Source organism: Podarcis raffonei, chromosome 17, assembly GCF_027172205.1.
Source record: "Podarcis raffonei isolate rPodRaf1 chromosome 17, rPodRaf1.pri, whole genome shotgun sequence".
Lineage (NCBI taxonomy): Eukaryota > Metazoa > Chordata > Lepidosauria > Squamata > Lacertidae > Podarcis > Podarcis raffonei.
In genome coordinates, this window is record NC_070618.1 from 715,087 (window position 1) to 732,575 (window position 17,489).

At 41.9% G+C, this 17,489-nt stretch overlaps 1 protein-coding gene across 5 annotated transcripts in view; it reads left to right on the forward strand.

Moving 5' to 3' along the window:
• STXBP5L (syntaxin binding protein 5L) overlaps positions 1–17,489 on the forward strand; it is a 63,668-nt gene that overhangs the window by 23,486 nt on the left and 22,693 nt on the right. For all 5 annotated transcript variants that reach the window (XM_053371066.1, XM_053371068.1, XM_053371065.1 and 2 more), the window contains exons 7-16: positions 147–230; positions 2,593–2,716; positions 5,150–5,228; positions 5,843–5,997; positions 7,695–7,767; positions 8,477–8,624; positions 10,031–10,098; positions 11,122–11,162; positions 15,241–15,455; positions 16,323–16,495. In XM_053371066.1, the coding sequence (XP_053227041.1) occupies positions 147–230; positions 2,593–2,716; positions 5,150–5,228; positions 5,843–5,997; positions 7,695–7,767; positions 8,477–8,624; positions 10,031–10,098; positions 11,122–11,162; positions 15,241–15,455; positions 16,323–16,495 (1,160 nt within the window). The remainder of the gene's footprint in view (positions 1–146; positions 231–2,592; positions 2,717–5,149; positions 5,229–5,842; positions 5,998–7,694; positions 7,768–8,476; positions 8,625–10,030; positions 10,099–11,121; positions 11,163–15,240; positions 15,456–16,322; positions 16,496–17,489) is intronic.

Below are 17,489 nucleotides of genomic sequence, written 5' to 3' on the forward strand. Positions count from 1 at the left end.
CTTGGATTTAATGGTTGTTGTTTTTTACACTGTAAGTCACTTTGAGACACTTTTTTTTTTTGGAAAATGTGACAACGAAGTGTAGTAAATCATAAGATAATTAAATTTGAGAACATAATTGTTTTGTTTTCTCCCCCCCCCCTTAGTTGTTGATAGGCTATGAAAATGGGACTGTGGTATTCTGGGACTTGAGATCCAAAAGAGCAGATTTAAGACTATACTACGATGAGGTAAGCTATTTATATTTCCTTTAAAAGCACAACCCAAATGTTTGGGTGTGTTGAAAAAAATGCTATTAGTTAAAAGGGGTCCATTTTCAAAAATGTGTACAGTTACTGTAGTTGTGCCAGAGGGACTAAGTAGACCACTGTAAGCAGGTCAAAACATGTAAAGTAATGGAAAGTATGAATAATTTAGATGGATAAATATTTGGATAAGTATTGATATGCAGATGTAAATATTATCATTAGGACCCAGGGAAGGATGGGGGGAAGTCAGGAGATTCAATCTCAATCTTTAGATTTGGAATTGTTTTTTGTTACATGTTTATATTTTTAAAAAATCAATAAAATTTTATTTTTTTAAAATAAGTAGAGTTGGTTAAGATTAGGTTGCTAATCTGACTATGTATGGCAGTTCTGTGTTGATTACTTCCTCTATGAATTACTGCATGAATTGTTGTGAATTTACACATAAAAAAGCTTATACAGGCTTCTCAAAGGAAGGCAAGCATAACTTTCACTTTATTTGTATTGCCTTACTGATACTATTTAGGGACGCGGGTGGCACTGTGGTCTAAACCACTGAGTCTCTTGGGCTTGCCGATCAGAAGGTCGGCGGTTTGAATCCCCGCAATGACGGGGTGAGCTCCCATTGCTCGGTCCCAGCTCCTGCCAACCTAGCAGTTCAAAAGCACGCCTGTGAAAGTAAAGAAATAGGTACTTCTGCAGCGGGAAGTTAAACAGCGTTTCTGTGCGCTGCTCTGGTTTTGGTGTTCCATTGCGCCAGAAGCGGCTTAGTCATGCTGGCCCCATGACCCAGAAAAACTGTCTGTGGACAAACGCCGGCTCCCTTGACCTGTAAAACGAGATGAGTGCTACAACCCCAGAGTCGTCTGCGAATAGGCTCAACTGCCAGGGGTTCTTTACCTTTACTACCTGCTCATGTCTGGTCAGAATTAAAATTCTGGTAAGAACTTTCACATCCCTAAGCTGTCTAGAGTCTTAAGGAACACTTTTGCCTATGTGACCCTGCCTGGCCTTTCAAGATCAGTGGTGAAGGCCATACCATCTGCCCTTCATTAGCAAAGGTTTGATGGGTGGGTACCAGGAGCAGGACCTTGTTGAATTTCCTACCCAAGAGGTAAAGCAGGCTCTCTCCGCCCTGTTTTTAGTCGAGTGTGTCTTCCCCTTGTGCATCGTTCTGCAATCTGGACACTACCACCCTGAGCTGATTTTGAGGGGGGAGGAGAGAGGGGGAAATCCCATTGCGCAAGCCAGGTTCCTTTCATAGGGATTCAACTGATGAAATTCAGTGCATTGGGCTTCCACTGATAAGAGTTTCTGACTAAGCTTGAGAAAATGCTTTTTGACAGGAAGAGCTATTTGACTGTGGACACTCCTCCTTGGCCATCTCTCATGGATGCCTTGGCTGAGATTCCTGCATTGCAGAGGGTTGGACTAGATGACTCTCAGGGTCCCTCCCAACTCTACAAATATATGATTCTATGGGGTGCTTTAGGTGAATCCTGCCTACTATGTTTATCTTCATGTAGGACACTTTAGAAAATTAGTTTGGAAAGTGGACTACAGTCGTACCTTGGAAGGCGAACGGAATCTGTTCCGGAAGTCCGTTCGACTTCCAAAACATTTGGAAACCAAAGCACGGCTTCCTGCAGCCAATCGGAAGTTGCGGAAGAAGTGCCGGATGTTCAGCTTCCGAAAATCATTCGAAAATCTGTGCACTCACTTCCGGGTTTCGATCATTCAGGAGCCGATTTGTTCAGGAGCCAAGGCGTTTGAGATCCAAGCTACGACTGTTTGTGAAGGTCAATTAACGTTTGCAGGTTTTCAAGAAGCTCTGTGATAATAATGAAAAGAAATATTGTTTTATAATAATTGTTAAGATTAATTTGGTTAAAAAAACAAACAAAAACAATATAGATGCAAGAAATGTGAATAACTGTGAAAACATGAAAATTTCCAGATAGACTGAAGGAAGTCTGAAAGTGGAAAGATTAGGATTTATAATTCAAATGGAATGTTTTGGGTTTTTTTTCTTATTGTTAAATTTGAAAATTTTATAAATAAAATTTTTTTTAAAAAAAGAGATCCAAGCTACGACTGTATATATAAAATAGTAATATGGAGCTGATCTGTATTAGCAGAATGCTTGTGGAAAATGTTTCTTATGAGTAGCTTATTTTGTATCATTTTGGTTTTATGTGTACATGTTCCCTAGAGCTAAATTATGGCATTTGGATGGTAAAATAGAGAGGATATTTTAAGCTTCTGTAATTCTAAGGTATAATGGTTTTATTGTCAGATATAGACTATTTTGCCTGTCATTGCTAATATTTTTATTGTTTTTTAGGCTATTCATTCTATTGGATGGCATAATGAAGGGAAGCAGTTTATGTGTAGTCATTCTGATGGCAGCTTGACGTTGTGGAATCTAAAAAGTCAAAGCAGACCTTTCCAGATAATTGTTCCTCACGGTAAGTTATGGGGGACAGACCCTAAACTCTATTTGGTCACACAGAACTGTGACCATAATCTTGAACTTCTAGATAGTAGGTAAATAGTGTGCAGATTGTTGTTTCTGGGGGCAAAAGAAGCAATTTACTGCTGTACAGAATTGAATACCCTGATAACTCAATGAAATGCAATGGAAGGATTGCTAAATTTGAGGTGGGATTTTCGTTGCACCATTTCCCTGATTTTATGTTGTAGCTGCTTCACCTAATCTCAATTGCCATTGTAAAGAATGTCAGGGGAATGAATACCCGCACCATCTCTGAAAAAAAGAGAAAATCTCCAGAAATGGGTCCCGTATGAGGTGCAGACTGCACCAGCTGTTCTTGGGATATATCCCAGCAGAGAACCATGCACCCTTCTATTAGTCTAAATATTTGGGATAAATAGGTCAAGCTTTGCCTTCAAGTAGGGAGAATTGCAGCAGTTTCTGAGTTCAGGCCACAGAAATTGGTTTATCAGCACCTATCTGTTCTTCTTAGCTCAGGACACCCCATCCATCTCTGGATGAACTACCTGGCCTGGTTTCCTTTTGACCAGGTGTGGGGAACCTTTGGCCCTCCAGATGTTGTTGAACTACAAGTCCTATCAGCCCAGCAAGCATGGCCAATGGCTAGGGATGGGAGTTGTAGTTCAGCAACATACAGAGGGCCTAAGATTCCCCATATCTACAAGGTGTGACCGGAACGTTCGGTGAATGGTCACAGAAATCGGACAGCGAGAAATATTCGAACATGCAATCGGCATTGGAAACCCACAAAATGCTCACAGTTGTGTACAGAGATGAAGCTGTAACTCGAAAGACTGTGTATGAGTAGTTTAAGTGTTTCCATGAAGGGTGGCAAACCATCAAAGATGACCCTCAGTCTGGCAGACCATTGATGAGCAGAATGGCAGCAAACTCATGAACAGAAATGAGTTCATGGTTATTGATGTGGGATCGGCGTTTGTCCATCTGAATGATGGCGGAAGAATTGCATATTCCATGTTGTCAGAGGCTCAGGAGCAGAAGAGCAGGGGAGAGAGCAAATAGAGAGCGGAGGAGAGGAATCAGAGGGGAGCGTAGAGGAATATGACAGTGACCCGAGAGATTCCATGAGCTTCTCCAGCGAATCAGAAGATTCCCAGAAGGGGGCGCCTATGGTAAGGGCGAGGGGGGTCCCAGGGGGGACGCTCCATAAACAAGGGACCAGAGGGGACTCCCAAGGGAGCAGCGGAGGATCAGGACCAGTTCCCCCACCAGAGCACAGTGGGGGGGAAGAGTCACACGAGTCAGGACCAGCTTCTCCTCCAGCGGGGAGAGAAGATGAGTCAGGGGTAACCACGCCCCCATCGGGAAGTGGGGAAACGGAGGGAAGGCCAGGTCCAGCTAGCCTCCCCGAAAGAGGGAGCAGTGACACAAGTGTAACGGTCAGAAGGAAAGTGGGAGGCTGCGCGCGCGCGCCAAGTTCAAATGTGGAGGAGCGCTGGACAGCAGAAAACCCGGATTGGGAGCCAGGTCCTAAAGCCCGAAGGAGGGAGGGGGAAGAGTCAGGGGACTCAGCGTCAGAGGAGTCTAGGAGGGCTGAGACTCCGACTAGCAGGAGGACCCAGAGAAAGAAGGAACAGAGGAAGAGGTGGAGTAAGGCTAGAGTCTTAAGCTGGTGTCAGGGGGGAGGAGATTCAGATGGGACTTCGCCGGTCTAAGGTATAGACGTAGCGTTGCGCGCTGCGCGTCTGGAAATGAAACTGAACTTCAATAAAGACCTTTTTACTTGAGGAAGAAGCAGCGTTGGTCTTGTGTGAGCTGGGACCTTGGGCAACGCTGACACATTTGAAATCGTTACTGAGGTTACTGAGTTTTCCCACCCTCCATATTCTCCCGATCTGGCCCCACTCGATTTCTTTCTTTTTCCAAAACTGAAATCTGTACTGAAAGGGCACAGATTTTCCAACATTTCACTCATCCAAGCTGCTGTGACAAGGGAACAATGCAGTACAGAAAGAGGACTTCTCCAGAAGTTTCCAACAGTTCTATGAACTTTGTCAACGATGCACTGTATCAAAGAGGACCTACTTTGAAGGTCTGTAAGGCATGTATGTTCAAATATTTCTTGCTTTCCAATTTCTGTGACTGTTCACTGACCTTTCCGGTCACACCTTATATTTTAGACTGTAAATGTTGCCTCCCACCTGACACCCATTCCAGGCAAAATCTGGCTCATTGAATGGTAGGAATCTACAGATAATCACTACGTGGAATGTTTTTTTTTTAATGCACAGTAGGTTATTGTTTCCACCCTGGTTCTTAAAGAATAACCCTGAATTTAATAGCCAGTACAAGCAGTTGTGATTTTTGCAAACGCCCTGGCCTTAAGGTAAAATAAATTTGCTATTTCTGTGTGAACTTTTAACAGGTAAGATTCAACGAGATGGGAAAAAAGTTGAATCTTGTAAACCAATTCTTAAAGTAGAATACAAGACCTGTAAAAATAGGTAAGTAGGGTTCCCCCCCCCCATTGCCCTTTACTGTGCTGGAAGCTTAATCGCATTAGTAGCTGTGCTGAACCTCCCATACATGCTGTTTCTGGAACCCAGAGACTGGCAGAATGCTGTAGGTTCCATGTCCACTCTCAGAAAAACAGCACACAGTCCCAGCTAGACTCTGCCCTATTTTAAAGCATAGGTCTGGAGAACCTCTTTAAATCCTATGAATATGCTGTGGACATCCCCTTCGTACCTTCTGGAATAGTTGTCTTAAAAGTTTCTGTATTGCAGGCCCTAAGGGGGAGGCCCCCTAGCCTCACTTCCCAGCATATTTCCACATGAAAGTGCTAGAAAATAATTTGCTTGAAGCAAAGCTGCTAAAAACAGCAGGCAGTCCTGGGATAAATGGACTGGTGGCCTGACTTGTATCGGGCAGCTTCATAATTAAATCTTTTTGCTACTCAGTTCCAGAACCCTATAAAGATCAATGTGAGTCCTTAGAATTTAATCACAATTTACATACAGACTGCATTTTTTTTTTTTTTGCAACTTGCAAAAATATCTGGGCTGAAAGTCAGTGCAAAAATCTGAAACAATTTTTTTTTCATTTCTTCCCAATATAGTGAGCCTTTTATCATTTTTTCTGGTGGACTTTCTTATGACAAACCTTGGAGAAGACCTAGTCTGACAATCATGCATGGAAAAGCAATTACAGTACTTGAAATGGATCACCCCATTGTCGACTTTTTAACTCTTTGTGAAACTCCGTACCCAAATGGTGAGTGTGTTTGTGTTACAATCTTAGCCAGAGGTCTGAAAACAAGTAGTTACCTTGTACTCAGCTGAGAGACCAAAGATAGCAGGGTTGGAAAAAATCCTCCAATAATTCCAGTCTCAAAGGTTCTGCCACCCACAGTCTAGGATTTTGCAGAGCCGCCTCATTGTAGGCAGATTTTTGTGCCTTGCCTATGGGAATGTGTGGAGCAGAGAGTTTGTTCATACTCATATTGTCAAAAGTTACTGAAGTGTCCCTCAATTTGAGTGGGTGTATCAGATCTGATCTGTATGTGCCTTAACAGCAGAATTATCATAAAAAGTACTTCTGTCCACATGTGGCAGCGGGAACAATGTAATAGGTTTCCAATGTGGATTGCATGGTGACTACCTAGGCATCTTCAATGCCCCACATGAATAAAGGGTGCTCCAATGAAAACTGGTTGGCATCTGTCTGTCTCAGGAGACAATGGAAGAGTGGACCTTTGGAGATGAAGTTGGAGAGTTACAGCTCCTGGTGTGGCTCTAGAGACCAATATGGGAGAGACATGGTTTGTTGCAGCTGGGGCAGATAAAGCCATCCAATTGTGCCGATTCAGGTGTACCATGGTGTTTCTTCTTTCTGTACAGTCGTACCTTGGTGAACAGCTTAGTTCCCAAACGCTGCAAACCCAGAAGTGCATGTTACGGTTTGCGAACTATTTTTGGAAGCCAAACGTCCGACTGGGCTTCTATGGCTTCCAGTTTGGCTGCAGGAACTTCCTACATCCAATCAGAAGCCGCACTTTGGTTTTCGAACGTTTTGGAAGTCGAACGGGCTTCCAAGGTAGGACTGTACTTCTTTCTGTACTCCTCCCAATGGTCAGTCCTCCTCTGGTTGCTGCTGCAGATACACAACGTGACTGTCTCCAAGCGCTGCAGTCGTCTGCAAGGGATTCCTACACTGCGGGGTTAATGTTGCCAGCCTTCATGCCATGTCTGCAGACATCTTTGAAATGCAGAGTTGGTCTGCCAGTGGGCCTGGTGCCTGAAGCCAGCTCCCTGTAGAACACGTCTTTGGGGGCCCTGACATCTTCCATTTTGTGGACATGGCCAAGCCAGCATAGATATTGCTGAGACAGGAGTATGAACATGCTGGGAATGTGGGCTTGGGAGAGCACATCGTTGTCTGAGACTCTGTCCTGCCATGTGATGCCCCAAATCTTCCTGATACGGCACAAGTCAAAGGCATTGAGGCCTCGCTCCTTGTCTTTATACTAAAGACAAATTTATAAGTTCATAACAATCAAGTTTACGACCAAAATAACATCATCTCCCCATCAGTGTTCCAAACAGGCTTTTTCCTTTTTAAAAATCATTTTATTAATTTTTCCGAACCATAATTAACAACAGCATAAATTTCAACTCATGGTACAGCTCATAAGGCAGCTACATAACTTACAGTCCAATAGTTCCCTTCCCGTTTCCCACATCCATACCCTTTCTCTCCCTTTTCCCATTATAAATCTTCCCCTTTCCTTCACATGGAAGTCTTATCTGCATCAGTAGGGATGTAGTTTAACAGCATTTCTTTCAGTTTGGAAAACCCTCTTCAGCGATTCAGAACCCTGCCTACAATCCTTCATTTTGTGAATATATATGATCTGGTTATTATTTAATGTTCTAGTTCACTAATATATGTGCTTAATTCTTGATTCTTAGAAGTGCAAGAACCCTACGCTGTAGTTGTACTATTGGAAAAAGATCTCATTGTCGTCGATCTGACTCAAAGCAAGTAAGTATATAGTCTGCAGGATGCTACAACTCATTTGAATGAAGGTCAGCTTTATTTATTTATTTTATCCAAGCTTGGAAATATAGAATAACAAAGACAAGCCATCATGTGTTAAAAAATAAACAGGCTCAGTTTCCATCTGTAATTGTGTAAAATCCATCTTTACATAATTACGTAAGTACATAATTTAGAGTCTCTTGCTGTGTAATCACTTTTTATGTGCCTTTCCGAAGCTTGTTGAGTTTTTTGTTTTCCATTTTCCCAATTAAAGGGAGGTGGGAAGAAAATATTCTTGGATTAAAGTTCCAAGTGATGAATGTACTGCTTTTATTACATAAAAGTTTGTGACTCTGTTGTTTTTTCTATGGTTTTTTCCATAACTTTCTTGCTTATCCCACGCTCTTTAGTCTTGCCACCTCAGGTCTTTGCAAAGAGTTGAAAGAGAATGAAGACCGGTCCCTCATTTTGTTGGGTTAACTTGGTTCCCATCACTCTGATTAAAGAGAGGCAAAACTGCCTTATAGTGGAATTTATGTTCAATTTATGTTCAATTTATCTTTTTAAAAGTTCTGATAAGCTGTCGATTTTTTTTTTAAATTCCTCCCATAGATTGCTAGTATGTTTTATTTTAGTAAACTTTATGTATTACATAATTTTCTGCTTTAAAAGGTGTGCTAATACAATCCCATAAAATATCTTTCTCAAATAGCTTTCCAATATTTGAAAATCCTTATCCCATGGACATTCATGAATCACCAGTTACCTGCACAGACTATTTTGCTGACTGTCCTCCAGATTTGATTCCTGTGCTATATTCCATAGGCGCTAAGCATAAGAAGCAAGGATACAGCAATAAGGTAAAAAGAGGAAAAGTTGGGTGCGTTTTATTGAAGTAGAACTGTATATTTATTGGCACAGTCTTCTGTATAAAGCCTCCAAACTGTACTGTCTGCTTTACAGTACAAGCTTTTAAAAATAAAACTTATTAGTTGATGATGTAATGCAGTTAGGAATGTGGCCAAGCAGGTTTCTTTTGAAAGCATATTCCAAATGGTTTGTGCTTCTTCTTGGTTTGATTTGCTGGGTTGAAAGATAGAACATAGAGCATAGCTTCTCCCTCAAATTTCAGGGGGGATAGGAGGAACATATATGAGAGAGAGAGAGAGAGAGAGAGAGAGAGAGAGAGAGAGAGAGAGAGAGAAAGAGCCCTCCTGGACGTACATAGGAACCACTCAATTTAGGGCTTAAAAGTAAACACTGGAATCTGGCCCTAAAGCACAAAGACAGCAGCTGTAGTTGAACGATGACCAAAGTTTATTTTTCTCCCTCAAAGAATTCTGTTAGCTTTACCCCTCACACTTCCCAACAACCCTTAAAAACTACAGTATCCAAAATCCTGGGGGGGGGGGAGAATGAGTGTGCTTTAAAGCAGGGGTCAGCAAACTTTTTCAGGAGGGGGCCGGTCCACTGCCCCTCAGACCTTGTGGGGGGCCGGACTATATTTTTTTGGGGGGGGGAGCAGGGAATGAACGAATTCCTGTGCCCCACAAATAACCCAGAGATGCATTTTAAATAAAAGGACACATTCTACTCATGTAAAAACACGCTGATTCCCAGACCGTCTGCGGGCCGGATTTAGAAGGTGATTGGGCTGGATCCGGCCCCCAGGCCTTAGTTTGTCTACCCATGCTTTATTTTATTTTTTTAAATATTTTTTATTAAACAGTTTTTATAATCACACAAACATAACATAAAAACAGCAAATACATAACCAAACAAAAACAAAAACAAAGCAAAAAACAAGTACCATTTCATATCTTAATTTCATATACCTTTCTTCCCCGACTTCCTCATGCCTCCCTTTTCTGTATTCCAGATTCTAATCAATTATTCAGCAAATCTTCCCTTATTTTACTTTAAGTTTAAGTTAATCTTCCTTATTCTCCTTGTCTTAACCATTACTAATAGTAACCTGTCTACCCATGCTTTAAAGATATAGTGCAGAGCTTTCCAAACTTTTCATGTTGGTGAAACACTTTTTCGACATGCATCATTTCACTACACAGTAATTCAATTTTACTAGCTAACCAGAGGTTAAACTAACCCCTTTCCAGCCCTGGGAGGAGCACACACAACATTCACATGACACGCCTACATACTGCAGCTGACACACTAACATATATACTGCTGTAAGTTGTCACTTTCCTGGAAATAAAATGCAGCATTTCAGTATTCTAAATGTAACTCCTCTGATGGTGTTTAGGAGTGGCCAATCAGTGGCGGAGTGTGGAACCTCGGAGCACAGACGTATCCTGAAATTATCATAACAGGGTAAGGAAGCTGCTATTATAGGATGCTGCTTACTGAAGGAGTGGTGCACCCATTTACGGACCCAACCAGTTTCTAATTTTCCCTTGATCTTGCTAGCTGTCCTCGGAGGTTGTCTCTGGTGATTCACAAATTGACTTCTAGGCTTCTTGTCCCAGTTTTCAGAGCTCAGTCTTTCCATGCTTTAATGAAGAGCTGAAAGATGTGAGGCAGCTAGGCTCTTCACAGCTGCCTAACAAGGACTGGCTGTCGCGATGACTTACCAGCTGTGTTCAGTCTGTCTCCCTCACCGCAGGGAGACCGAGGGCCCCTCCAGTACAGTACTGCAGGTGTGTTCCACAGCATGTGCTTAACACGGGCACCCCCAAACTCTGCCCTCCAGCTGTTTTGGGACTACAACTCCTATCATCCCTGACCACTGGTCTTGTTAGCTAGGGATGATGGGAGTTGTAGTCCCAAAACAGCTGGAGGGCTGAGTTTGGGGGTGCCTGGCTTAACACAATAATAGTGAATTCATGGTGCATTTAATTGTGCTTTATTAGTTGTTCTACAGTGTTTCCTCATTATTGATAATGTGGATGGACTTCAGCATGAAGTTGCAGGATATGCACTGATTGGAAAAGAAGCAGTCTGACTGCCCAAAACATTTGCCGCTGCAAACAGTATTGAAAGTGGGATGCATTTGACTGCCCCAATAGCACCATGAGCACAAATCATCATGAATGTGCAGTATATAGGGCATCTGCAGGGGCCTTGGTATATATGTGACGTTTAGGCTGGAGCTTTAAAGCACATGTGAAGCAGATGGGCGGGGTATAAATAATAGAATTCTTCTTTCCCTCAAAGAATCCTAGCCACTGTAGTCTGTTGTAACTCTATGAAGGGTTAAACTAGAATGCCCAGAATTCTTTGAGGGAAGAAATGTGTTTTGAATGTGCTTTAAAGCTTCAGTTTGTACGCAGCCTTACTAAAAGGTTAACTGTTCTGTACTTTGTTTTAATTGACTTTTAATCTATTCTTTTTAAGTCATGCAGATGGAACAGTGAAATTTTGGGATGCTTCTGCCAGTAAGTGCCAAAACACAATTTTTAAACCATTAATAACTGCATGCTACAAATTTAAGGGAAATAATTGTTTAATTTGTTCATTATTGAAAGGATAGGATTAATGTAACAAATGGAATGAAATTGATTCCCGACATTTCAGTGAGAATGTTGGTGGAAGGAGACCCACATCACTGTGTGGTTTCTTTGTCCAAAGCCATTTGTTCCCCTTTGCCTCCTGTTTCTGTGACATCATGCTCCAGGGTGACAAAATAAGAAATCCTGAAATGTATATATGTTGATTTCTTTTTAATTCTAAACCAGAGATGGCCAACCTTTCAACATCTCTCTTCTACACAACTTTTCAAGGTAGAGGAATTCTGTTTTTAGGGACAGGGTGATCAAGTGAAACATTCAAACGGCACCTAGTTTTTACGCACGTTTACCTGGGAGTAAACCTCACTGAACCCAGCGTGAATTACTTCTGAGCAATGCATGGGGTTGAACTGTTATCCCATTGCAAGGGAAATTATGGATTTAGAGAGGGATGATGAATCAGGGCTTTTATGCTCTGGAAAGGCATTAGTTTATGAAAATTATTATGGCTGGAATTCAGTTGAAGAGCTGCACTAGCGCAAGCGCTCTTGGCTGTGCAATGGAACTTCCCCTCCCTGTCCTCTTCCCACATGTCTTCTTAATCTGCTGCAGAGCATTGGGGGGAAATCCAAAACAGATTTAGGAAGCATGCAGAGAGAGGAGAGGGAGGGGAAGTTCTGTAGCTCAGCCAGCAGAACTGCTTAGTTTGATACTGCCCTGTGCTACTATGCTTTCCTTCTCTGAATTATATATAGGCTAAAAAAAGAGCCTGGGTACAGCTAGGCTGCATACATGCTATCTAAGTTTGTAGCACAAAAATGTAGTTTTCATGTTTGCCCTCAACATGCTGCTTTCAATCTTGCTTGATTCTAGATCTAGCCATGCACAAGGATGGGTGTGTGGTTACTTGATCTGTGTTTGAAAATCCCCCCATTAGGCTATCCCCACCTTTTCCTCCCTGCAGATGCCCCGGGAGAAGGAAGATAAAAGTGGTGGTTGCAGGCTTGGTATATGCCCACCCAGAACGCTACTGGGCAGGTGTTGTGGCATCCCCTATTGCCAGACCACCTGCATGGGTTTTCCAGTGGACGCATTGCAGGGCAATACAGAATCAACCTGCAATGAGCTTTTATTTTTGAAACGAAACCAGTTTCTCAGTAACTGCTTTTTAGGGGCAACAAATACACAACGGATCTAGACTGTGTGTGCACTAAATAGAAAAGAACAAGTATTCCCTCTCTGTTGGTTCTGGAATGAAATGTAGCGTATGTTGTAGCCCTAAGAAACAAAACGGAATGTAGCGTGTGTTATAGTCCTAAGAAACAAAATGAGTAAGGGGAAATTTCAGTGATGTTTTAATTCTATGCTATATGGCAGCACAGTGGGGCATATCAGTATAGCTTGTGGTGGTGGAACAGTGGTTATACAGGTATCTAATTCTTGTATTGGTTGATTTCCAAGTGAATCAACCACACACTGTTATCAGTGAGAGTAGCCTTGATCCTGCAGAACTGGTTTGGCATCCTTTTTTCCTCATCTTCTTCTCCTGCCCCATCTTTAACCTTTGAGCAGGTGGGAGTACGCACTTGTGAAGCTGTGCAGTTGGGCTTAATTTAAAAGCCTTAAATTTCAGAGTCAAAGGGCTGGGGGAAGGGGCAGGGCAGAGGAAAGGAAGATCCCTGGATCCAAAAAGGAAGAGTGGTGGTGGTGCAGGAGGAAGAGGCTCATTGCCGCCCAAGTTCTTGGACGCTCACTTTCTTCCGCCTCCTTCTCTCCCACACCCCTTTCTCTCTCCTGTGGAACGCATCACTTTTGAGCGATGGTAGGGCTTGTTGCTTACTAGAGGGGAGTAATTATCTTGCTGTCCCTATTTGTGGCACTGTTATTGTTCTTCAGACTTGGAAGGTAGGGTGTCTGTGCTGCCAACACACACCAGTCCCAGTTGCTGTTTCTCCAACATGTCAATTACACTCTTCTGTACAGAGCATGGAGCAAGAATCAACACATTTGCAAACGAGGCAGTTCAATTAGTCTGCAATGGTAATCATGGCCTCCATTCAGCAGAGCCTCGGGGCTGATTTGTTGAAGTGGTGAACCATATGCCGCTCAAACACTTGGTCTATTAGCCGGCTCTTTCTTGACTCCAAGCAGGACTCTGGGTTGCCATGTTATTAGGACAGAAGTTTGGCACTATATCCAAGTACATTTGTTTTGGGTCTTGTTAAGTAGGTGGTTGTTTAAGGAATTTTGCCATTCCTTTTGAGAACAGTGTAGCATGAATGAATGCAAATTCAGACTCCGCTTCCAATGCCTTTAGCCCTTTCTGTTTGCTCTGCAAACAAAAAAGAAGACTAGCAGGTTGGTTGCTGTGTCCGTGGCACAGAAACACATATTTGTGTTGTGAGCAATGCTTTGCTGTGTGAGGGGCTAGAATGTGCTGCGGTAGGAACTCCACTGTCTGTGCCTTTTTAATGTTGTGTTTTAATGTTGTAACCCACCCTATAACCTCAGGATGAAGTGTGGTTAATTAATAATAATTAATTACAGTGCTGAGTGACACAGAGTTGTGTGGTAAAGAAAGATGATAGAATTCACATTACTTAAGAACCTCTTGTAGCACGTAGCATAGAATTGTGTTTAGAACAAGGGAGATACAGTATTTCATACAGTGTGGCCCCTGAGCAGCAGTTGTGTTCCCTAAAAATGCCAATGCGGTCCTACCTCATCAGGGAAAAGTGCTTCAGTGTGAATTGCACCAGGAAAAAAATACTGAAAATACATTTGTATCCCATATTGCAAATAATTCAACAATGACATATGAAGGGAGTTGTTAGGTAAGGCCTTTTGAGGCGTTCTCCCTCTATCTGTGTGGCTTTGTATATTTTTCTGCATTCACCTTGTTGGCCTTCCTTTTAGTTTCTCCTGGGTTTTAGGGTTCTTGCTTTTGTCCAGGATGGTCTGGTAGATTGGAGACCCTTCCCATGGATGAGTCAACCAGCAGTTGGCCTTGCTCCTTGATTAAAAGAGGGAGAGAATGTCCTGAAGGATATTTAATGCCTCTCTTGAGAATAGGAACTTGTGGTAAGAAAAAATCCTGGGTTTGGCACTTTTCAAATGGAAGCCAGTAATGTCAAGCTTGACAAACATATATTAAACAACTGTGTTCAACTTGATGTGCTTACAAGATGGGTAATAATAATAATAATAATAATAATAATAATAATAATAAATTTTATTTATATCCCGCCCTCCCCAGCCGAAGCCGGGCTCAGGGCAGCTAACAACAATAAAACAGTACAACACAACACAACACTCTAAAATCATTCATTATAAAATTAATAGGGTGATAGATAAAGATTTGAGCACCCTTTGCACATCTTATGGACTCAGAATTGTATGAATATCCTCAGTATATATATTTTCATTCATTTTATTGTAATCTTAAAAGGCATTACACAAAGAAGCAAAGAAAGTAAATGGGCGGGATAGAACTCATGTGTTGCATGTGTGGAACATGGTCTGTTTGTACAACAGGAACGTGGTCCGTCTTCTCTCCACCCAGTAAATCTGCTCTGGTGGTGTGGGGAAAACCCCAGAACAGGTTTGGAGGGAGTGCAGAGGGGCTTAAGTCCCATTGCACGAGTCGACCTTCTTCTGCACACACCTACTCCACTTAGTACTACATTGGATTCCATCATATATCTTCAATTTTTTTAAGGTAGAGGATTCCTTATGTTGAAAGGTTGACCTTCTTTTTCATACGCCCTAAAAGAGCAGGGCTCTATCATGTTGCTATCCTGTATGTCTCTCTTTTTGGTCTTCTCTGAGAGCAGAGCACAGATAACGGTAGATATGATCTAGTATGAAACTCAATAATGCTGCATTTTGCCCTATTTCACTGTAGTATCTAACAATACTGGAAAAGAGAGATTGTGATATTTACAGATAATGAGCATATATTAATCTAGTTTAAAGCAATATAATAGATGTCTTCAATATTCTCCAGTTACACTGCAGATGTTATACAAGTTAAAAACCTCAAAGGTTTTTGAAAAGCAGAAGGTAGAAGGAAAACCAACGCCAGAAAACACAGAAGAGGATCCTTTTGCCATCCAGTTGATGTACTGGTGCCCTGAAAGTAGACTATTTTGTGTAGCTGGAGTCTCTGCATATGTTATCGTTTACAGATTCAGCAAGCATGAAGTTAATACTGAAATCTCAGTAAGTTTGCATGAGTTTTGCTTATATATTGCATTGCTTACTTCAAGGCTTGGTGGGGAGTTTTGAAACACATCATATTCCAGAGCTGCATGTAGCATAAGTGAAAAGCTTAGATTTTGTTAATCAAGTAAAATTTCAGATAGATGGGATGTTGCAACACAGAACTATGTTTGAAACAGGCAATGCAATAATGACTGCACGTTTTAACTTCCTCTATATAATGTATAAATATATACAATATAATATATGCAAGTGATTGTAACACTTTCATGTGTACTACTGTGAACTGTTATGTAGGAAGGCCCTGGGTACAGATTGCATTTGAGCCAGTTGATTACTTAAAAAAACAACAACCCAAAATCAAATTCTCAGATGCAAAACATTTTACTGGGTGGTACTGTCTTTCTTCGTAATAACCATGTGTTTCTGTTTCTGAGATAACATTAGTGGCACAAAACTCCCAGGAGACCAAATTCATGGTGATGAATCTGTTGAACAACTGCTATAAGTACCCTGTAGCTCATGCTTAGGAAGAGAGAGCAAAAAGCCCATTGTTATCCTTGAAATTCAGGTCTTAGGTTATAAGACTTCCCATCCCATTTGTGTTAATTCTTTAGATGAAGGTCAATTTCATGTTAAGTTGTTGTTGGGGGGCAGGTATTGGTTGGTTAATGGGCAAGTTCTGTGGAGGATATTTAGTGTTGATGATATTGTCATTCCTCCCCTTCATTTTAACTGAACTAATACCTTATCAAATGAATCTCTGGATTGCTATACTAGGAAATGACCAGATTTATTCCTGCTACTTATTTTTATGCAGAAAATACTCTGATTTCATAAAATAACTTGGGTTTTAATTTCCTTAAGTCTTTAGAGGTGCACCTCCAAAGTGAGGCCGAAGATATCATTAGTCCCGAGGCAGAAATGATTCCTCCCTTTCCAAATGCCTCTACCCCTCTTCCATCTTTAAAAGATCTCTCAGGCAGTACAAACACTGTGGCATCTGAAGGAACGATGAAGGACAGTATCCCATGTCTCAGGTAAACAATTTAGATGGTTGAAAGGTTTGTTTCCCTCTCCCTCTGTTGTCCACTCTTCTGTCAAAGCTTAGGATATAAAATTCCTTAAGGCAGGCAGGGATTTGTTTTTGTTTAGATTTGCTGGGCTTGTATTGCACTGTGTAGAACCCAGTAATGGCCAGTGGAATGGAATGAGGTGGCATTCCTTTACCGGCTTCCCAGGAGCCGTGCATTTAGTATTGTAGACCCAAATTTATGGAACTCCCTTCCAGGTGAGGTCAGACAGGCATACTTGCTGCTTTTTTTAAATTCCAGCAGGCATTTTAATTGATGCTAGATTTTCCAGTTGTAACTTACTTTTATTTTTTCATATCTATCGTGTCTAAATAAATAAGTAATGAGATAAAAATTATTGAAATTAAACAGGATGATGATGTATCAGAGATGATATATAAAGAGGCAGATAAAAATATAGAAAGTATACTAGCCAAATGTTTTGACCACATAGTCTTCTTTGGTGGATCAAGCACTGGGCATTAGGCAGCAGGTGTGAAGGAGCAGTGACATACAGAGGCAGAGTGTGGCTTAAACACGGCCCCAGTTTTTATTGATTCCCATAGACTGTCTTGCAGGACATCTTTGGGAGAGGAAAAGGCTACGGAGTAAACCCTACACAAATCCGAAGTAGAGTACCTAGGACAGTTGGATGGCACTGTGTACTGCTGCAACTCCTGCAGCCAAGCTGGTGCCAAACATATTGCTCTGCTTTCCTTTGGCCCACACCGGCGAGGCCAAGAGGGGGGAGATTTGGTCATCTGGGCAGCCCAGGACCTCCAGACACCCTGCCCAGGCTTGCTTCCCAGGGAGGTCACTTTGGTGCTGCTAATATAGAAAAACAACATGGGGGGATCCCAGTTACATGTTACCAGTCTCTGTAGCCACAGCGGGTGCTGTGGTTTTCCAGTAGTTCCCTTTGGAGGTGCACTCCATTGCCTCTCAAGATAGACAGGTGCCA